The 23,165-nt window shown below is 38.7% G+C and overlaps 1 protein-coding gene across 2 annotated transcripts; it reads right to left on the bottom strand.

Annotated features, from left to right (window-relative positions):
* Positions 1 to 216: 216 nt before the first annotated feature.
* tex10 (testis expressed 10) lies at positions 217 to 22,891 on the bottom strand. Of its 2 annotated transcripts, none has more exons than XM_067448583.1 (16): positions 22,761 to 22,891; positions 22,063 to 22,267; positions 20,234 to 20,742; positions 19,930 to 20,139; positions 19,596 to 19,842; positions 19,397 to 19,509; positions 17,331 to 17,590; positions 17,102 to 17,240; positions 15,405 to 15,574; positions 14,199 to 14,376; positions 7,749 to 7,837; positions 7,500 to 7,633; positions 1,794 to 1,874; positions 1,534 to 1,703; positions 586 to 796; positions 217 to 440 (listed from the first exon to the last, which is right to left on the bottom strand). In XM_067448583.1, exons 2-16 carry the CDS (start codon positions 22,240 to 22,242, stop codon positions 330 to 332), a joined length of 2,802 nt encoding a protein of 933 aa, XP_067304684.1. In that variant the 5' UTR covers positions 22,243 to 22,267; positions 22,761 to 22,891; the 3' UTR covers positions 217 to 329. The 2 variants fall into 2 exon arrangements, with proteins under 2 accessions (XP_067304684.1, XP_067304685.1); XM_067448584.1 differs by lacking the exon at positions 22,761 to 22,891 and adding an exon at positions 22,417 to 22,693.
* Positions 22,892 to 23,165: the final 274 nt, after the last annotated feature.

Here is a 23,165-nt window from a genome sequence, read left to right as displayed (position 1 = left end):
TAATATCTTTGAAAAAAAAACGTACTAACCTCAAACCCCAGTTGCTTTTTGTAAATACCATTATTTCACACCACTTAGAATTCAGTTGATTACCAGACAAAAACAGTGGGTAATTATATATATATATATATATATATATATATATATATATATATATATATATATATATATATATATATATATGAATAAATGTGCAATAACTTTGAAACAAACTACTCAATTCATTATCACAAGTTTTATTTTCTTCAATTTGTACAAAACAACTGTAATCAGAAAAAGAACGAACATACAGGGCTGTGGCAATGAATATTGTAACCGAAAGCTGTTAGTTAATAGATGTCCCTCATGGCCATGTTGGCCCGCTGACCAGACATCGTCACGCTGTAGCAGTACAGCAAGTCAGTCAGCCACTGCTCTCGAGTCTCTCCGCCATAGAAATGCTGCAAAAACAAACGACAGTCAAGAGAGTGTCGGCAGATCAAGTTTAAGATTTCCTCTATTGAAGCACAGTTAAATTAGATGCATGCATTTATAACCATTACGTATTATGATGTGCCATAATGCTCTTGAGGAACCATATGCTACCGTTAAGTCCTGTATGATGTGTTGCAGTAGATTGCCGTTGGCCATCATGTGGTTGCGTAATTGAGTATGCTGAAGAAGTAATGACAGGATCTGAGCCAAAACGGGGAGCTCTTCCTCACACAGGTCGCACACACGAAAAGACTGCAAGACCAATCGCAGGAGCCTTGGTACCGTACTCAATGCAGCAAAACAAGCCTCCCACACGGCATCCCTGAAAGACAGATAAACACACGTTTTTTAGTGCTTGATCAGAGACCACCCTTTTTTTTCTTTTGCGTTTTTTTAAAGCCAAAGTTGCAATAGTCTTGCCTATTGTGAGTTTAACAGCTTCTCAAACAAGAAAAAATGTAGGGCGGGACTTGTTTTTGTCCACCGGGAATTGATTGGATCATTGGGAGTGACAGGTTGCCCTGCCCTCGCTAGAAGTAAATTTGATTAAGGATTACGAGGGCGCATTAATTGAAAAAATAATGATTATATGCAAGGATATATAATTTATAATAATGAAATATACCATAAAAAAAAAGATTTTGATTTCATGGTGACTTTATTAACCACAAGCCCAAGTTTGTAACTAAGATTGCATATGCTATATGTAAAAAAGTTATGAATTTATTAATAATGGGTTTATATATTAATACACAATAATGACATTATTATTTAAAATAATTGTAATTAACATCTCATATATTGCAGAGAAAAATAAAAAAGACACGTTAAATTGCGTTAAAAACAAGCAACTATTTTCAAATGTTTTTATTTATTTATTATTTTGCTTTCTTCAAGAGACGGCCCTTTTTGGACTTTCCCCAGTCCTGTTTTCCAAATTCTCTTTGCTGTATTATCAAATAGTATTTCTTTGTGTACACTTTGTGGTGTATAAATGTTACTCTATGCAAATATTGTGTGTGTGTGTGTGGGTGGGTGTGAGCATGTTTGTGAGCACACCTCTTGCGGGCACTCTGCTCCAGTTGTAGAAGCAGATTGAGCATGCTCAGGCAACAGTCAGACAGGAAGTGGAGGAGTGTTTCGCTGGGCAGGAAGTTGACATCAAGTAACCGGGGAACACACCTTAAAATCGCTGCACACACGCAGTCTGGCACCACGGCGAGTCCACACTACAGAGAGATGCAGAGTTTCACAAAGGGTGTCTGGCTCCACTGCCCACTCGTATGCAAAACATTCAGTAGAAAAACAAGTTCACTCACCAGATTCTTAATGATGGCGTTCTGTATTACATCAAAACACTGTGCACGAGATCCCAGGGTGTCCAGGCAGTGACACACAACCTACAAACAATGTAGAAATATTTATGAACAGAGCAGGTAAATTAAGTTCACGCACAGAACAGTTAGGGCCGGTCTGAGCACCTCCAAATTCTGTGTAAACGTGCAATGCTGCATAAATGTCGTACTTAAATATGCAGCTCTGACCCACCTCAGAAGTTCCGTGTACATGAAATGCACCCGTAACGTCAGCACAAAATGTATCTATTGTGATGTACTGTACAATGCACCTGGAAAGTATTCACAGCGCTTCACTTTTTCCACATTTTGTTATGTTACAACCTTATTCCAAAATGTATTAAATTCATTATTTTCCTCAAAATTCTACAAACAATACCCCGTAATTATAACGTGAATTAAGTTTGTTTGAAATCTTTGCAAATGTATTAAAAATACAGGAAAGAGAAGGGTGCAGAACAATTTCTGCAGCATTGAAGGTCATAAAGGGCACAGTGGCCTCCACCATCCTCAAATGGAAGAAGTTTGGAACCACCAGGACTTTTCCTAGAGTTGGCTGGCCGACCAAACTGAGCGATCGGCGGAGAAACTTAGTCAGGGAGGAGACCGAGAACCCGATGGTCACTCTGACAGAGCTCCAGTATTTCTCTGTGGAGTGAGAAGAATCTTCCAGAAGAAAAAAAATCTCTGCAGAACTCCACCAGGCAGGCTTGTATGATAGAGTGGCTAGACAGAAACCACTCCTTAGTGAAAGGCACATGACAGCCTGTCTGGAGTTTGCCTAATTTTGCTAAATTCTCTGGTCTGATCAAACAAAGATTGAACTCTTTGGCCTAAATGGCAAGCATCATATCTTGCAGGAAACCACACACCATTTATCACCTGGCCAATACCATCCCTTCAGTGAAGCATGGTGGTGGCAGCATCATGCTGTGGGGATGTTTTTTAGCGCCAGGAACTGGAAGACTAGTCAGGGAAAGATGAATGCAGCAATGTATAGGATAACGACCCTAAGAACACAGCCAAGATAACAAAGGAGTGGCTATGGGACAACTCTGCGAATATCCTTGAGATGACCCAGCCAGAGCCCAGTCTTAAACCTGACTGTACATCTCTGGAGAGATCTGAAAATGGCTGTGCACCGATGGTCCTCATTCAACCTGATGGGGCTTGAGGGGTTCTGCAAAGAAGAAGGAGAGAAACTGCCCAAATTAGGTGTGCCAAGCTTGCAGCATCATATTAAAAACAACTAAAGCCCCTTTCACACTGCACGTCGGACCCGCAATATTCCCGGAACATTGCCGGGCCGCCTTCTGTGTGAAAGCAACCACGTCCCGGAATTGATTACCGAATTGAACCCGAGTCGGGGACCTAGTAACATTGCGGGGTTCGACCCGGGACGAGCGCTGTGTGAACAAAAGCCAAAACTAATGCCGCAACGTGAAAAAACAACGCTTGTTTTTTCAATAATACAACCCTGCAGTGCCAGAAGAGCTAGTCTGTGTTTTAAACGCAGAAAGTGTTCGTATACAAAAGAAACTAAAATTAAACAAGCAGAAACGTGCGTAAACTGGACAAGTCGAGACAACGGAGCTCCTTACTATCTGCGCTGAAGCTGAGATCGCTCGCCATTATACGTCACATCCGGATGTCACGTGTCAACAAGATCCGGGACCGGTACGGGTTGTGTGTGAAAGCGCACATATTACGGTATTTCGCTGGCAGTGTGAATGGACCAAATCTAGCGGCCCGGGAACAAATGCCGGGTCGCATTATCCGTGTATTTGCCGGAATCGCAGTGTGAAAGGGGCTTAATTGATGCCAAAGGTACTTCAAGAAAGTATTAATCAAAGGCTGTGAATACTTGTGTATAGGATTTTTAAAAATTATATTTTTAAATAAATGCTGATCTTTATATTATTCTTAAAAGTAACACAGGTTATATAAAAAAATCAGCAGCATACGTTTCCAACATTGATAATAATGGAGTATTAAATCAGCATATTAGAATGATTTCTGAAAGACCATGTGCCACTGCAGACTGAAGTAATGTTAAATTAATATATATTAAAATAGAAAAACATTATTTTGCATTGTAATAATATTTCACAATATTACAGTTTTTTCTGTATTTTTTGATCAGATGATTAAATAATAACCTTGATGAACTTGAGACTTCTTTCAAAAACATTAAAATTAGTAACATTTCCAAACGTTTGCCTTTTTCGGTACTGTGTGTATGTATAAGTATATGTATGTATATTATATTTACACACAAAGTAATTTGTCATCATGTCTTAAGTTTAAAGACAACAAACAAAATTATCTGAAATGTTTATAGAAATTAAGCTACACAAAAAGACTCAATAAATGGAAGCTAAAATGATTTTAGGATCATCTTCAGAAGATAGTAATTTCACAGACTGAAAGCTGAGAGACAGGTGACACTTTTTCTATCTCAGTCTACAAAGAAGCTTTGAATTATACATCACAACATCTTAACATCTGACACACACGCTCAGTTTAGGTCAGACAAAAATAAATCCCCTGGCCCAGACAAAAGAGAAGTCTGCAGAGAACAAAGAATCCTATAGCACCACACACACACACACACACACACACACACACACACACACACACACACACACACACACACACACACACACACACACACACACATATATACAGTGATAGGCTCAAAGGGTTGGACACCTTGCCACTACAGCCGGTGTGTTGTAATGGAAGTTGACACTGGACAGATTAGCGACACCCTGCCACTCTCTGAACTGATATTTTATGAGCACAAACAATAAATAAGTGTGTGAGTGTATGTGTGTGAGAAATCTAATAGTGCTAATAGGATTAGGGCAGATTAGATTAAACAGATGAAGGCGGAGCGGAATGTCATTCAGAGCAGGTTATTATCAGACATTAATCAGGCTAACAGTGTTAAGAACACATTACGCATGCTTTAGATTAGAGACGCCTGATTGGCAATAAAGGAATGGACCCCCAGCAGCCATGTGCTCTCGCTCTCTCACACACACCACTCAAGCTTAATTTGATGCTAATTGCCAAGCTATATATCTGAGAAACAGTAAGTGAGAATTTTCTTTAAGAGTGTGATGTGAAATCCCAGTAGGATTAGAAGCAGCCTTTTTAGCACATTTTCCTGTTTTAGAACATTAAGATTTTCCAGCAGAGCTGTAAAAAAGGTGCTAGAATTACTTTCATAAAAAATTTAACTGATTTTATTTAGTGTAAAGATTTAATATAAAACTTTTTTTTAAAATACACTATGGTCAAACGTTTTTGTTTTTGAAAAAAGTCTTCTGCTCACCAAGGCTTTATTTATTTGAGTAAAAACAGTAATATGGTGCAATAGTATTACAATTTAAAATAACTCTTTTGTATTTTAATATATTTTAAAATAGAATGTATTCTTATGAATTTCAGCAGCCATAACTTAGTGTTTAGGGGTAGGAATAAAATAAAACAAATTATATTATAATAAATACTTTTATTCAACTTATTCACTAAATTAAGTGACAGTAAAGATAAGACAGTAAAAACATATATAATGTTACAAAATATTTGTATTTCAAATAAATTATAAATCCTTTGGAACTTTCTATTTATCAAAGAAAAATTCCAGAAAATTATTAAGCAGCAAACACTAATAATAAGAACCATTACTAATAATTGAGCACCAATAATAACAATTAATAATTAAGCATCAAATCAGCATAATAGAACGATTTCTGAAGAATCATGTGACACTGAAGACTGGAGCAATGACTGCTAAATCACTGGAATAAAACGTCATTTAAATTGTAATAATATGTCACAATAATTACTGTTTTTACTGATTTTCTTTGATCAGATTAAAAAATACAGTTATGGCTTGGGTATACTTCCATTTTCCGCATTCTGCACCGTCTACTGTGCGTAAACCTTTTTTTTTTTTTTTTGAGTGTGCGCATACACTCTTTCCACGATCTACTGGACTTTGTTTTAAAGCGCATGAACTGTTATATGCGCACTGCCCCTGCAGCCAAAAAAATTGGGCTAAATCCAGGAAGCCCCAATGACAAAATTACATAACATGGAAAGTGAATGGTCGAAGTATAGTTTGGACTTTAGTTAACATAAGAGTCTTCTTTCAAATTATATTACTTTTTTTAAAATTATAAATAAATGTAGGGGAGAATTTTCCTCATTAAGGCCCATTATTCTACATCAGCCTCACCTGCTGGCATCATCTCCCCCGTCACTCCTCATTACCGTATCAACGGCGATGCCAGCCATCCCTCTACACATATACTGCCTGATTGACTTGGACACAAAAAATGAAAAGTCCAGAGAATATTGCATGGAGGAATTAGCTGTGTGAGTGCAGTAAAAAGAGGGGGGCAGTGAGAGTCAGACCCTGGCCTGAGGGTGTGGTTTTGTTGGGTTTTAATTCCCGTGTAAAATGTCAGGTGGTGATGGTGTCCGCTGGCTGGCATTAGCATTTGCTTTAGCCAGGAGCGCTCTGATAACCAGCCCTTATTGAAATATGGACACCTACACCGGTGCGATGCGATAAACCTTCCCTTGCTCAACGAACTGGCCGTCTCCAGGGAGAAACTAAAACACACTTGTGAGTGGAATAACAACCCAAGTGGCCCTGCGCTGATTCAAGTGAACACCTGCTTCTTAGTAGAAGTTGAAAATTCCACCATGTTGGCATGAAAAATACAATGCGAGTAAGGTGAACAGCATGACCTAATGTGCAAAACACTGCTTGGTTTAAAAACCAAGACTTTTTTTCACATGCACGAGAAACTCTGTACAAACTAATTTTCTAGTGAGCACAGGAAAATACGGTTACCGTTTCCTGTTATTGTATATCTAATTTTCACATAAAAGAATTGTGCAAAAATATTGTTTTTGAGAATATTTCTTTTGAAGCTACTTGTGCATACCCAAAAGTGCTATTAGAGCAATTTAACTCATTTATTTAGTGTGATTAATTATGAACAAATAACATTAATATTAGCACAATTAACTGTACCCAACTTGTACGTAAATTATATATTAAAGCGATAGTTCACCCAAAATGAAAATTCTGTCATCATTTACTCACCGTCAATCCAAACTTGAGTTTCTTTGTTCTTCTGAACACAAAAAAAGATATTTGGAAGAATGTTTGTAACCAAGCAAGCAGCGAGAGCAACCATTCACTGCCATAGTAGGGCATATACAGGTTTGGAACAACTTGAGGGTGAGTAAATGATGACATAATTTTTATTTCTGGGTGAACTGTCGCTTTAAGGAATTTTCCTGGCTTGACTCTTGAAGGTCTGTTCACAATAAAGTGATGTCTGAATTGTATTTTTTTTCATTTTCATATTCACATGTGATTATTGTGAACAAAAGAAAAAATGCGGTATCAGGTGAACCTGTGCAATACAACAGAAAGCAGACAGGCGAGCGGATTGACACCAGAACAACCAAACGACTGACACGAGCCAGACTAACTGACAGAGGATGAGAGAGGAGAGAGGGACGCTCCCAGGGGACAGAGTGGATGACAACAGGATTAGAAGCATACGCCAGCGATTGACAGCAGAACAACTGACATAACATGCATGTCGGGACTGGCAGATAAAAGAAAGAGAGAATCACCTCCACCACATCCCAGTGATGTAGAAACTGCTCCAGGGTGGTAGCGAACACACTGAGGGGCGAGAGTGTGGAGGTAGGCAACAGGCCGTCTTCATCCGTGTCCTGCAGGGCCCGTAACATCTCAGAGGAGAAACCTGAAGCAGAGGATCATGGGAACGCCTCTTTATCAATATCAAGCATGCTGTCAGTACTCGTATCATTGAACGCGACGTCTGATGTGTGTGTGTGCGTATGCAAGTGTGTGCGCACCTGTTAGTGTGGTGAAAAAGAAACTGAGGTAATCTACATCCTTCACTGGCACATCCTGTGAACTGCTCAACCAGCCACTCAGAGGAGACCTGCAGGGAAGCACACACGCATTACTGTGCAGTGGTCCAGCACTGATCCGCTCTCCCGTTACACATCTCACACTGTACCTGTGTGTGTGCGTGTGGTGAGAATGTCAGTCTAAAAATACTGGCCACCTGAGATCCTTCATTTCCTTTGAAATCAAGCTCCCACCACAAACACTCACCTTCAGCAAATGAGAACACTCACTGTATTAAGGAAATACGCTGGGGTCATCCTCACAATATAGCAGACAACACTTTAAAACATTCCTGAAGCACAGGATCATGTTAATAATTTAAACCGTTATGAATCAGTGTACTGATTCATGATTCGGATCGCCAATGTCACGTGATTTCAGCAGTTTGACTGCAGTATGCTAATCAAATCTTTGTTTTGAAATCGGCCCATCACTATACAAGTCGTTATTTAGTTTTTTTGCGCACAAAAACTATTCTCGTAGCGACGTCTTTAGTGTCTTTTATGGGTCTTGAGAGAGGAAATGACATTGGTGTCAATGAAGGCCTTTCTGAGCCATCGGATTTCAACAAAAATATCTTCATTTGTGTTCCGACGATGAACGGAGGTCTTCTGGGTGTTGAACGACACATAGGGTAAGTAATTAATGACTGAATTTTCATTTTTGGGTGAACTCACCCTTTAAGCAGCAAATCAGCATGAATGATTTTTAGAACGATCATGTGACACATCAAATTACAATCTTGAGGAAGCCATCCTATTAACAGCTCACTGTCTCTGCACATTAAGCTGGGATAGAAAAAAAAAACTTTAACATCTAAATAATTACACAGCGCCGTTGAGCTGTAAAATGTATGCATGATTTAATTTTATTTAATTTGTTTACAATTTCACAGCTGGTTTGTTACAGTTGAAGCCTGAAAATCACCCAGGTAATTGCTGTGATCAGGCACAGCGGGCAGGAGAACCAAGAGGTCACCAACAAGAACGTCACAGGTCAGTCCGACATGGGCTACATATGACTTTGGACTGATATGTGTGCGTTCAAGGAATTAGAGGTGGACAAAGTACACAACTTCATTACTTGAGTAAAAGTACTACTGGTCAAATATTACTCTGTTACAAGTGAAAGTTGTAAAAACAGATTTTTACTTGAGTAAAAGTACAGAAGTATTTGTTTTTAAAAGTACTTAAGTATCAAAAGTAAATGTCCTTTTTTATGTCAACACATTATTGTTGTATAAATGCACATTATGCCATCATGGTTTAAGCCAGTCAGTGATGCTCCATCAGACATACTAGCATACGACTAACTTAAACTCATTTAAATACTTGTATAAAAGTTACAACGCTCTTTACAAAGCTGCTGTCACTTTAAGGCTGAATGCACAGATCCAATACACTGATACACATCTGATATTCTCCAACTGTTTACCTTCACTTAAGACATAATTAACTTTGTTTATGTGAATACTCGTCAAAAATTTTGCTATAAACTATAAATCAGTGTTCAAAAAATGCAGTGAAATCATTGAACTTCACGTGACTCTACAAGGGCGATTCCCGAAAGGCTTTCTGCAAAAACCAAACACCTTTTAAAGAAGAAAAAATTTGTGATCGACCGATATAACGGATTCCCGATATTTTTCCCGATATTTAAGCATTTTCCCATAATCGGGTATCAGTTTTGTAATATCGGATTTCCCGCCATCTTGTGGACGTTTTGAGAATTGCATACAAGCGCGCCATTAACGGACTGTCTGAGGGGAGATGAGTCAACAACGGTGTTCAAAGGTAAAATAACCTTCATCCCTTAATTAATAAACTTTGTTTAACATAACATTAATGCACAATTGAGATTTGAACAAATAAGACGTTATGAGATTATATGATGTAGTTTAAACTTGGCGCTGTAGAGACGAACTCACTGACAGAGTCGTCAGGTAATCCGTCATGTCACAATAAAGACGTAACTTCACATGAATTAAACAAAACAGCCATGAATGAGAGCATGTTGGAAGTAAAAGTGCTGAACTTTTTTCTCTCTCTGCGTTGTTTATGCTGTCACGTTCAGCCGTTCTCTCACTGAGTATTCTTATAGTTATGGGAATTAATAGACTCAACTCTCATTTATGTTCTCCATTTGAAAATATTAGACTTTATAAATGTATTTTGCCTGTTGTTAATATGGCTGTATTTATAAATAAAAAGGTGAAACAGCATTAATGTTAAAAAGACTGCACTATATTTAAAAAAATGCAAATTTTCTCAGACTATTTATTGATGTAAATGTCTTTTGTTCTGTATGTAAGGGAGGGAAACTGCAAAAATTACATTGTTTAAAAAGCTTAGTTTAGTGCTGTTGCTGTAACTGTAAAAAACACAAATAACACAAAATAAATATCGGTTCTATAGACATCCAAATAATCGGCACAAAAATATCGGCACATAAACATCCAAATAATTGTTATCGGTTATAAAAAAAATCAATATCGGTCGATCACTAGAAAAAATCATCCACTGACTTTCAAAACTGCTACAGAACCAACTTTCGACTTTGATAGAAATGTAGTGGAGTAAAAAGTATGATATTTGTCTTAAGTTAAAGTTAAAGTTTCCAAAAAAAATACTCAAGTAAAGTACAGATACTCAAAAAGTGTACTTAAGTACAGTACTCAAGTAAATGTACTTAGTTCCTGTCCACCTCTGGATTTTTTTGGCAAGATATTGTTCAAAGTGATCATTTATAGTCAAGCTTTTCTGAGAAGGAAATCAGAAAGAACCCGTGTGTGTGTGTGTGTGTGTGTGTGTGTGTGTGTGTGTGTGTTAAAGCTATTCAAGGACAATCCACACAGTCTTATGATTCTCCCTTATAGATGTGGATCAGCCTCAAGGCCAATAAAGTGAATGAATATCTGATCTTTTACTTGTTTTGATTTCATTTCTCTTGTGATTGTGGAATGAGCATGTGCTGGACTTCCTTAATGCATACTGATTGGCATATTTCCCATCAACCCATTAGTAAAGGGGCTGGACACACACACACACACACACACACACACACACACACACACACACACACACACACACACACACACACACACACACACACACACACACACACACACACACACACACACACACACACACACACAGAGAGAGATGCACCTAGAAAAAAAAAACAGTGCTACTGTTCACTCTTTCTGTGTGCCAGACAGACACAGACACACACACAGACAGAGACACACACACACACACACACACACACACACACACACACACACACACACACACACACACACACACACACACACACACACACTCTCTCTCTCTCTCTCTCTCTCTCTCTCTCTCCATGCCTAGAAAAAAAACAGTGCTACTGTTCACTCTTTCTGTGTGCCAGACACACACACACACACTGTCTCTCTCTCCCCCTATAAACTACTAGCCCCATGGCCACCATTCAATACTCATCAAGAGTTAGTCTCATTTAGCAAATGTGATCAAAGTCAAATTCTTGTGAAGGACAAAATGTTCAGTTCATGTTGTTCTGAGGATTGGCTCTCTTAACGGCATGTCACGCAGTTCTGCCATGAACAGAAGCAGCCTTAAGTAATGCTTAGCCTATCGCAGGGGAATCCTGTCGCCGGTCCAGATTTTTTCAAAAGTGCAGTCGGTGTGAATTTACTTGCCGTAACATTTGTTTTGCAATTTCGGTGCAACTTTTAGTGGGGACCTTGACGATCGTTCCATGTCTCATCCAAAGAGCAATACTGCCCTCTGTAGGTTTCTGAGCATTTTTAGCCTAGTGTCGTTGTTATAAGCAAACAGAGAGCCCAGAGGAAAGGCAATGTATCCTAGACACATTCACACAAGCCACACAGGGACTCTAAGTCACACAGCCAGTGTTCTCAAACATTGCTCCCTTTAGGGTTTGAGGGGAAACCACAAATAAAAGAGTGGCTTTAGGCTAGTGGCTAAAAGAAACACAGTGGGGACGCAGCATGTCACAAAGATACACACGCAAATGTACTTGCACACAGCCTAAGGCCCTCAGCACGCAGAAGAACTCACAAAGGAATATTCTGTCAATCAAACATAACTAGTCAAATAGTAAATAATATATATAAATAATCAAACGTGGATACTTATGATACCAGTCTTCTTGTAAGACTTTCCCCATTTGTTGTTCCAAATAAGGACTAATCAAAATTATAAAAATGTAATTGAAATTTGATAAAATGCACGTCTTTATAATGCTTTTTTCCCTGTTTTGTCTATTTCCCTAATTTTGTCTATGAGATGGCACTGATATTTTATTATTATTTAAATACTATTATAGTACTTGTTAATATTCTGAACTTGCTTTTATTTATATACTGTCAGTTAATTGTTTGTCATTAGTATTAGTTTTCTATTTGAAATATTTTTATTTAGCTATAGTTTATTTTTATAACAGTTTTAATATTAGTACTTCTGCTTAAACTACTTTCAATAGGCTACCAAGGAAACTTCCAATTTTCACACGTTCTTCATCTAATATTTTACTGTATTTCAGGTTTATTTTTATTAGCAAAATTGATGTTTAATAGATTTTAGTTAACAATAATAACAATAACAACACTGATGAAATGACAGTATCTAAGTAAGGTTTCTTTGCAGTTTCATAAAAATTAAAATCTTTATTTCATTAATCAATTACTTGTTTATTTGTGGTAGAGTATTCAACAAGAAAACTACTCATAATGCCCATGATATCCCTGATCCTTTCCAATGTGAGAACTTCTTGCCAAAAACTGCAAAATACTAAAATGTTGTATATACTAAAGAAATCGATAAAGCGGAATCTACTGAACTTACTGCAGTATGACCTCTGCTTCACTGCACAGTGACTCGTGGCTCCGTTCCGCCTCATTACCGCCAATCACAGATAATGACTAATGGTCACGGCCAATCAGAGTTAAGTGGGAGAATTGGCCATCCTCTGATTGTGCCACACAGTGCTTGGCTGTCTCCGATTGGTTAAATTGTTTGATTCTATTAGCAGTGAAAACTCTGGGGCTACTGTCTCCTCTCGGCAGTCGCAGAAAACAGAGTCACGTTCTAAACATATCAGTCAGATGAAGACAGATACTCCCCTTCCAAGGCTGAGCTGCACATGCATAACCAAGTCTTGGTCAAATCCACATTAATGCACTTATTTCCCCATGTTAGCAAGTATTAGGGTTACACTTTATTCTGATGGTCCACTTTAGACATTATACTAACTTTAAGTAACTTTGCTACATTGGGAACTACATGTCAACTACCATTCATTAGAATATCATTAGACTGCTAGGTTAGGGTTAGGTGTTAGGGTTCGTGTTAGTATGTAGCTGCAAAGTTATTTATAGCCACGTTGTTTAAATAGCAAATGCACTCGCGCCCATCTGTTTGCCCATGGTCTGAAAACGAGGTGTGTTCAGGTGCATTGTTGGCACATTGCTATTTTGAGGCAACTGAAATCAACTGCGCCTGGACCAACTGAAACCTGTTCTAAAGTCAACAGCACAATATTTTTTGTGTTATTTCAAGGGCGAATTAGTAAAATGCACCGATAAGTGGGTGCACAACACACATACACTCTGCTTATCACACACAGGGACGCACAGCAGCACACAAACCTTTTTAAATATTAAAAATAAAAGGATACTTCTTCCATGTTCAGTCTTTCTGCTGGCAAATTTCGCCATATAAATAGCGAATCCACCATAGTGTAAGCACAACTGGCTTTTAAAGGAAATGAGAGAGGGGACTCTGATTGGTTTATTGCACGTTATGCCCAAAACAAACCAATGACTCATTAAGACACTAGGTACAGCCCTTTTGGACCATGTGCCTGGGTGTGCGGACTGCTTTTTTTCCCGTCGTTAAACTAGCAAAAGCAGTTTCAGATTTTAGATTCTCAGATCATTAAAATAGGCATCAAAAAAGTGTCAGCAGATATTAAGTGAGTCTACTAATACTCTACAAATGGCTAGATGACATGTTGCAAAGTTCCTTAGAGTTAGTAGAATGTCTAGAATGTCTAAAGTGGACGATCAAAATAAAGTGTTACCATATTATGTTTGGCAACGGTCGACTCATGAGAACTATACTAAGCAGGAGTGTTTATGAAATATATGCAGGTATACTGTTTTAAATGAATTCTCTTTTTCTATAGAACAGCACAGTTGTATTCCTAGCACAGTTCATTCAATAATGCAAAGTAAAACACTTCACAAGTGATTATGCAAACATACTTGGAATACATTTTTTGCAAGGTTTTAGAAATATTCTAAATGTCAGAGCGGCACCTTGGAGGCAGACTTTAGGACTGCATTAGTGCATGCTTATGTGTCATAACCCTCATACCTCAGGTGTATGGTGCGTATTAGTGTGGTGGCAAGGCTAGCAGACACTCTTCCAGTGTTGCAGACCTGGCTGAGACAAGCCAGAAGCTCTGTGGGAAACGCTGGCAGGAAATGGAGAATCTGAACCAGCCTCTTCTGGGACTCCACAGGCAACACAACCACACAGCCCTCCTGTGGATCTGCGACGTGGACACATACATATATATCACACAGATTAGCATAAACTGAAAAACATTAATATAACAGCTATGCTCAGCCTGAAAAAGTTCTATAATAATGTTAACCATATTTTTTAAATACAATGAATGTATACAATAATAATACTAATAAATAATACTAATAAATACAAAACTACTACTAAAACGACTTTAGAAATTCCTAGCCCATGGTAAATTGCCCTTTGGGGTTAATGGTTCTATTTTGAGATTATTCATTCTTATTGTGAAACTTGATGAGACAAGAAAGAGCTCCACCTAGTGACAGATTTATCTAACTGCTAACGCTCAACAGTGAAGGAAAGAATGTGAAAGAGAGGAAGGAAAAAAAAGAGAGAAAAAGTTGTCCTGTCAGTGATCACAGATAGACAGACATTATTAGCTGCTGACGCACACTACTGATGTCATGAGTGCAAACACACACAAAGAGAGCGCTGTGCTCCCGAAACACAAAACTACAGAACACTTATATCACACACAGAACCGGAGACACCACCACTCTAATACTCTCCCTCACTACCGGCCAATCCCATACACAAGACTCTCTCATGCACACACACCCACACACACACTATAGACATTATGTGCCAGAGAGACAAGCGCACAGCCATCTTTAGAATTTTGTCTTTGAAACTTCCGTTTTGCGGCAACTCTGTATATTTCTATGGCATCGCTTTTAAAGAGAAATTAGCTGGTAAAGTGGGAGTTCCTAAAAGTTATCATGAGCATTGTAATGTTTGAAGTGGATGTCTTAATAAATGTAGACTGGGTAGATTTTAAAATGATGAATGGATGAAATGTTTCTTGTTGTAATGCAATTTGTCATTAGCATTGTAATGAATGGTTCATTCATAAATCTGTAAGATCTTACCTTCATGCTGTGGAAATACAAAGCAGAATACAGAACACAACAAGTGCACCGCTGAAAGGGGCAGGGCTACTATAGACCTAATGTAGTGAGAAAGTATTTTTTTATAGGCATATATGATTACCATAAAGACTGCAGGCATTTTTCTGAAGACTCTGAAGAAGGTCTTTGTTGCCCCTCGCGGCAGCTGGCTGTACTGTCTCCAGCAGTTGTGCTGAGAGCTGAGGATTCCTGTTGCCCAGCTGAACCAGCTGTACCGGCAGTGATGCCAACCAGCGTGCCAGAATCCTGCTCCTGTAAGAGAGGGAAACTTCAGTCTCTTCTCATAATCACAGGGTGCACTCAAACAATAAAAAGATGCTAGGAAAAATGTATGGCAAAATTGTAAGACAACTAAAAAGTCAGATCACACAGATAAAGAAAAAAAAAACTAAAAATATATAAACACACAGGGTTTAATATGAAGTTGGCCCAACCTTTGCAGCTATATCAGCAAGTTTAGGAGCGTGTATGGAAATATTTTTGACCATTCTTTTAGAAGCACATTTGTGAGGTCAGACACTGATGTTAGATGAAAAGGCACGACTCGCAGTCTCCACTCAAATTCATCCCAAAGGTGTTCTATCAGGTCAGGACTCTGTGCAGGCCAGTCAAGTTCGTCCACACCAGACTTGCTCATCCATGTCTTTATGGATTTAGCTTTGTACACTGGTGCACAGTCATGTTGGAACAGAAAGGGGCCATCCCCAAACTGTTTCCACAAAGTTGGGAGCATGAAATTGTTTAAAATATCTTGGTATGCTAAAGCATTAAGAGTTCCTTTCATTGGAACTAAGGGGCCATGCCCAACCGCTGTAAAGCAATCCCACACCATAATCCCCACTCCACCAAACTTTAGACTCTGCACAATGCAGTCAGGCCAGTACCGTTCCTTTGGCAAACCCCAAACACTGACTCGTCAATTAGATTGCTAGACAGAGAAGCATGATTGGTCACTCCAAAGAACAAGTCTCCACTGCTCTAGAGTCCAGTGGCAGGATGCTTTACAACACTGCATCCGAAATTTGCATTGCACTTAGTGATAAAAGGCTAGGATGCAGCTGCTCGGCCATGAAAAACCCATTCCATGAAGCTCTCTACGTACTGTTCTTGAGCTAATCTGAAGGCCACACAAAGTTTGTGATTTTTCATGGCCTACCACTTTGTGGATGAGTTGCTGTTGTTCTCAATTGCTTCCACTTTGTTATAAAACCACTAACAGTTGACCGTGGAATATTACGCGGAATAATTATAGACTTACCTCACGGTACCACGCTTAAATTCACTGAGCTCCTGAGTAGTAGTAGTATTTAAATGTATTGCCATATCAGCATTACTGGCTATTACATACTAAACATTTAACTACATAATTTCATAATTAAAATATAATAAAAACAAACATTTAAAAAACAAACAAACAAAATGTGTACAATTTTATAAAAGATTATTTAAATGTAATTGTGCTAAAAATGGTAAAAAAAAAAATTTTACAATTAGATCTTTTTAACGTTTTACAGTCAAGTTGGTTCTACAGTATTGACATTTTGGTGCTTCTTCACACTTTCTAAGCTCCTGAGAGTGACCCATTCTTTCACAAATATTTATAGAAGCAGTCAGCATGCCTAGGTGCTTGATTTTAAACACCTGGAGCCATGGAAGTGGCTGGAACACCTGTATTCAATGATTTCGAGGGAAGTCCCAATATTTTTGGCAATATATTGTATATAAAAATGGGTTAAGGGAAAAATGGGTTTAGGTCCAGAAAAAAATGTGGGCACCTACCTAGCAATATGAGGGTGGTTATGATGCTCTTGAATGTAGAGCTGACTGAAGAAGCGCAGCAGAAGAGTGCGGACGCTCACACCCAGGTTCCTCTGCTGGTACTGCACATACACAGCCTGCAGGAGGTCATCTGTCACCACTGGAAACACACATATACACACACATTTTATATTCAGCAGACCTTTATTAGAAAATAACACTTTGTCCTCCATAAAGAAAAGGCTCTTGCCTCGGCTGCGCTGGGTGACAATCATCCTCCACACCACCTCCAGTAAGGCTGCCAGGTGCTTTGAGCTCAGCTTGCCCCCACTGGACAACGTCTCCCTAATAAAGACCCTGATTGGTCCAAGCCAGTCAGCATCTTCAGCTGCTATGTGATCCTGGCCCCTAAGACTGAGGGTCACCATAACTTGACACAATGTGACGTTTACCGCCAACGGTTCCACGTTAGCCCCAGGAAACGTTTCGCTTGCTACTTGCTGCCTAATTCTGAAAATGTAAAAAAAAAAAATAGATAGATAATTATCCTCATATAGCGCAGTAGTTCCCATCCACTAGGAGGCCGCAAGGGTGACTTCAAAATATATAATTATTCTTATTATTAAAGGAACAAGGCGACTTTTTGGGACTTTAGCTTATTCACCGTATCCCCTAGCCTGGATGCCAGCGGAACTCAGCCCCGCCCAGAAACTGAAACTGTTCAGACCAATGAAATCATCAGGGCGGACTTTAGACGATGATGGACAGATGATAAACAGTAACGCAATCATGCACATCATCAAAGGCAGATTGGATTATATTTGTTCAAATCCTAAACGGAGAGCTTGTTTGTATATGCATTCACCTTCACTATTTCTCTCTGAAATGATGATCATGTTGGTAAGTAACTGTGTATACTTAAATTCTCTTTTTTTACAACACCGGCAAAGATTGTTTATTTCAGCGTGCGTGCAGACAGAGTTGCCAAGTTTTTACAACGAAACCCACCATCTAACGTTACTAGCCCAAAACGATAGCTTTTATGGGGGGTTAATAGTCGCTTCAACCCGCAGACATGAAAAACAACCCGCGGGAAAAAATGTGGACTTGGCAACACAGTGCAGTTGAATTCTGTTGACATTTGACAACTAACGTAATGCGTTGCTTCGTTGCTCTGATTGGTTGTAGGTCTATCCAATTATTGTCTTTCCTGGTTTGGTTGAAACCCACCCCATAATCACAGCCCAATGGAGCAGTTTCAGACTCATATTCTGACTAGAATTGAGTATGACCACGTGAGGCTATGTATCCACCAGATTCATGCATATCATTCTCATCTCTGTGTATCCCATAACTCTGTCGGACGCACCCACCGCAAGCCTAGCTTAACACAAAGATTGGAGGTAAACAGGTCCATCTAGCCTACTGCTCAATAAGTGACACAATAACGCCAACATTTTACTATTTACTAGTTGTGATGTGTATAGTTGCATCGTGTACTAAGACAGACGGAAAGTGAAAAGTTGTGATTTTCTAAACCGATATGGATAGTTGGAACTACACTCTCATACGGTAGCAAAGTTCTGTGATTATTACGCAGAAATTAGATTATAGTCCCAAGCCATAAAAGCGAAAGTCCCAAAAAATAGCGTTCCTTTAATATATTAAAATAATATATTAAACGTATCTAGAAAGTGATCATTAAAGCTGCTGTCCGTAACTTTTTTTGTTCAAGATTTACACAAATGATATAATGAAAAGGTACAACATGAATCCATTTTCCAAACTGTGTTTTTGTCTTACTCTGAATCATTATAGAGTATGTATAATAAGTGTTTATATTGGTGCCATTTCAGACCAGACTGATAGGAACCGCTGCGGTTCCTAAACAGAGAGCAGTAGCTCCGGCTTCAATGTTCTTCCACAAGACCCATGCAGTTCTGTTTATTAACCGCAAGAGCGCAAAACTTTACGGACGACAGCTTTAAGTTCAGTAAAGCACAGTTAGTTTACATAAAGCACATAGAATATATAACATATAATGATGTGCAATAATGTATACACTTTTTATAACTATGTAATCTACTTTTTATTTATTTATATATATATATATTATTTTACACATTTTGTTCAGTTGGCATAACAGTGCTGGGAGAGAAGAGTCAGTCAGTGTCAGTGTTTTTTGTTTGTTTAGTTGGTTTGTAATATGTGACATTTTTTAAAATAAAAATGTGTGGGAACAATCGTAATAAATTTATAACGCTTTCAAAAACATACAATCAATGCAAACAAACACTACGTGGACTTTTTGGTCACCTCTTTCCATCAGCTTTCTTCTTGTGTCTTGCCACTTCTAGGAGGCCATAGGGGAAGTTTTTCATGAAGTGCTGTTTAAAATCTGTCAGGTATGAGTTTCGGAACCAGACAGCCTGCCCAAAACAGAAACAGGGTTTATGTTAACGTCCCTGGCTGCATAACATCAGTGATGGAGCCGCTGCAGTGTAAGTGAACGTACCAGTATGTCCTGTTGATCTCTCTGTGGGGTGAGTCTTCTCAGTAACTGCAGAATGGTGAGGATCTGGAACATAAGAGCCATGGACTCCGCTGAGAGCAGGTGGCCACTGTCCGTCCGTACGCGCTCTCCACCTGCCGCCTCAACCCAGATCTCCAGCAACAGAGGCACCAGGGTTCCTGCAAAGCCCTGCACGGTCTCAGCTGAGCAGAGTTCCTTATTCATTCCAGCCCCTGGCTTAGAGTCTGGCCTACACAAAACAGACATAAAAAATGGACATTCTGATTATGAAACGAGAAATTAGTCAGCAATCATTTACTGTAACAATAAAACATACCTTAGGCGATAAGTGGAGCGTGGGGTGGGCATGGCTCCAGAATTTTCAAACACTTGGATGCTGCCCTTCCCAAAGACATGCTCCTCCCAACTCACATCTACAGGTGCCACTGAGCCTTTCTCTCCAGCCCACATTCCAAGGCCCATCCTACTGGTCACACCTTCCTCCAGAGGTCTTTCCTCAACAACTGCCTGCAGAAAATTGCCCAACCTGCATGCACAAATTATTATAGTACAATAAACAATAACACTGTAAATTACACATAAAGAAGGGGGAGAAAAAGCCAACATTTTTGGCACAATACCTTAGCAGCACAGTAAGTCTCCATTGTTGTGCTGTAACAGAACGATTTGTGCTGATAGTCAGAGCATAGCCCCCTTTCCCAGATTTATCCGGCCCTGTTCCAGCTTTCCGCCTTTGGGAGATGAGCTCCAGAAAATTGGCAAGCAGAACTGTATGTTTCTGAGACAGAAGTCCAGGATAGTGCTCAAGCAGCACATCCAGGACCCGGAGAGCATCTTCCTGAATGGGTTCTGAGATGTGGGTCATGGCACAAGTGAGGTGGGCGCTGAGCAGGGGGAAGAAGGGTGCTACGCGTTCGGTGGGGATGCACTGAGCGATGAAGCGCAGCAGACGCACAGCAGCTGCACGCACGGAGCCGTCTTTGTCTGTGAAGAGCGCCGCCACCTCGGAGAGCACCGCTGATGCATGCTGCTCTACCAGAGTAGGGTTAGCTGAGAGTAACTCCCGCAAGCCCACCAGAGCTCCCTGCTTCACGTTACTGTTGAAGTGGTGCAGTTGGGACAGCAGATCCTGAGAGAGAGGGAGACAATGGAAGCGTAAAATAAAAGATAATGAACTAGGGGTGTAAATTGGACATTTCATCTTGATATGATTTGACACCTGATTCTCTTAGCTGGTGATACAATATTTGCAGATATCTGAAAACATGTCATAATGCAGCAACAAATTAATTAGATTCAGGTGCACTGCTAGCAACATATCAAGATTACAATTGTATGTGTCTATTTTGCACAACCTGTTACATTCTTATTAACTCACAAATGCAACCAAAATATAATATTAACAATTAACATTTAATTGAACTCTTCAGAAAAAAAGTCTGTATTTCAATTAGGATCTTCCAATACTCCAGTTTTGGAAAGAAAAAATACATAAATAAATAAAAAAACGTAGAGAGTTAAAACCTATAAAAATTTGATGACAGCTAATTGACAATGCAGATGTGGCTAACATGAGTATGTCAAAATAAAGGTAAAAAAATACCATTTGGATAAAATATATACGCATATATACATATATCAGTCAAATTGCATTGATACGTTGCATTGAAAAAAATAAGGTTAGGGGTGCAGACATATCGGCCATCATATTGTATCGGCTGATATATGTTCATTTTTTGTGTTATAGTTATCGGCTTAATAAGAAAATTTGGCAGATAAATAAAATTCCGATAAATAAAAGATTATTTCCTTCAGTTGAGACACTTAAGATGTGCACTGTTTTGAATTGCTTTTAAAATATTCTTTTGAATCACTTCGAAAAAGAAAATACGGTGCAATTCTTGTGCAGCACAAGTCTGTCATATAGGCTACATACAATTATCTTGAGAACATTATAATTTTGTGCTTGGGTTTTAAATTTGGTTCTCTAAATTTGGATTTAGATGTATCAGCCAAGATATCAGATATCAAATATAAAGAATTATTGGTATTGGCCAAAATGTTCATATTAGTGCATCCCTAATATTGCTAATCATTTGATCAATTTTAATTTCACATTTTATCAATTTGAATTAATCACATAAACGTTGCACACCTGTGTGTGATAGGTGCGTAGGAGAGCAGGACAAAAAAAGTCCAATTATCAACAAATGAAAAGGGAAGTCCCGCACACTATCAACTTGCAGTTAAAAGTGATTTATTATTGCAACGTTTCGATCTTTCTCAGGCATGCCTGAGGAAGATCGAAAGATCGAAACGTTGCAATAATAAATCACTTTTAACTGCAAGTTGATAGTGTGCGGGACTTCCCTTTTCATTTGTTGATCAATTTTAATTAACCACAGAAAGATAAGGGTCAGTGGAAAGTGTGAGAGTGTGCTATCTGTACCTTGATGTTGAGATGCCTGTGTGTGGTCGGTCCTGAATTCCCATGCTTCAGCTGCTCTGGTAAATGGATAGTTTTTGATCTAAAGTTGACGTCTGTCGCATTGTCAGCTTTTGGCTTCTTTAGGCCAACCTTTAGCTTATTTTTCTGGAAATCGCCTTGCCTTTTTCTCTTTTTACTCATTCTTCAGTTGTTAAAAGAAAAAGAACTGTAACAAAAATAAACAACACTAATATGGATTTGGAGCATCACATACTAGTTAAAATATAACATGTTATAAAGGTAATAAGGTTTAATTCCATAAGCCTTATATCTAAATTATTTTCCAGACCAAAACAGTATAAAAACATTACACACAGCAAACAAAATGGTCCAGCTCTTCCTGTGTATATTGCATTGTAATGGAATATGGTTATAAGAGCGCCACAACAATCATCACAGTACATATAATATATTATCAGCTTTTAGAGTATTATCAGTATTAGACGATTTACATTATTAGATCTATGCTATAAGCTATAAACGTTTGATATGTTGATTACTTTTTACAACAGTATGCAAAAATAGTGTGTCTATCAGCACTACACATTCATAAACAACGCACTATCGGCCATTAACGCAATTGCAAAAAGACATTTTACTCATTTTGAATACGAATACCACAAAAGAGCAACGACTTTAGATAAGTTTATTTTACTGACCACAGAGAATCACTCGTGCTGCTGTTGAGGCATCGGGGGGGTCCTTCGCCTCTATTGCGACAAAAGACTGGCTAAACAGAAGCCTGATTAAATTTCACAAGCAACTATTTTCTTTCACTATTTACTTAATAAATACATAAATCCAAACATTTACAGTGTGTTATATTTTAGCTTAAATATCTATGTAGATACTGCATTGCGCAGTCACAAATCAAGATTGTAAGGCAGTCTTTTGTCAGGAGATGAAAAAGAGCTCGCTTCAGAATTAAAGTCATGAGTCCAGTCAGGTTCTCTTCACTTCATATGTGTGTCTCAAAAGTTTAAAGCAACTCTGTTAATTTGATAAGGATTTAATCATATGTACTGTACAAGTAAAGATCGTAACGCCGGTACTGGGGGCAGAAT

Source organism: Pseudorasbora parva, chromosome 7 (genome assembly GCF_024679245.1).
Source record: "Pseudorasbora parva isolate DD20220531a chromosome 7, ASM2467924v1, whole genome shotgun sequence".
NCBI classification, from domain to species: Eukaryota; Metazoa; Chordata; class Actinopteri; order Cypriniformes; family Gobionidae; genus Pseudorasbora; species Pseudorasbora parva.
The sequence above is the reverse complement of the archived record's forward strand: the minus strand, read 5'-3'. Positions and strand labels throughout refer to the sequence as shown.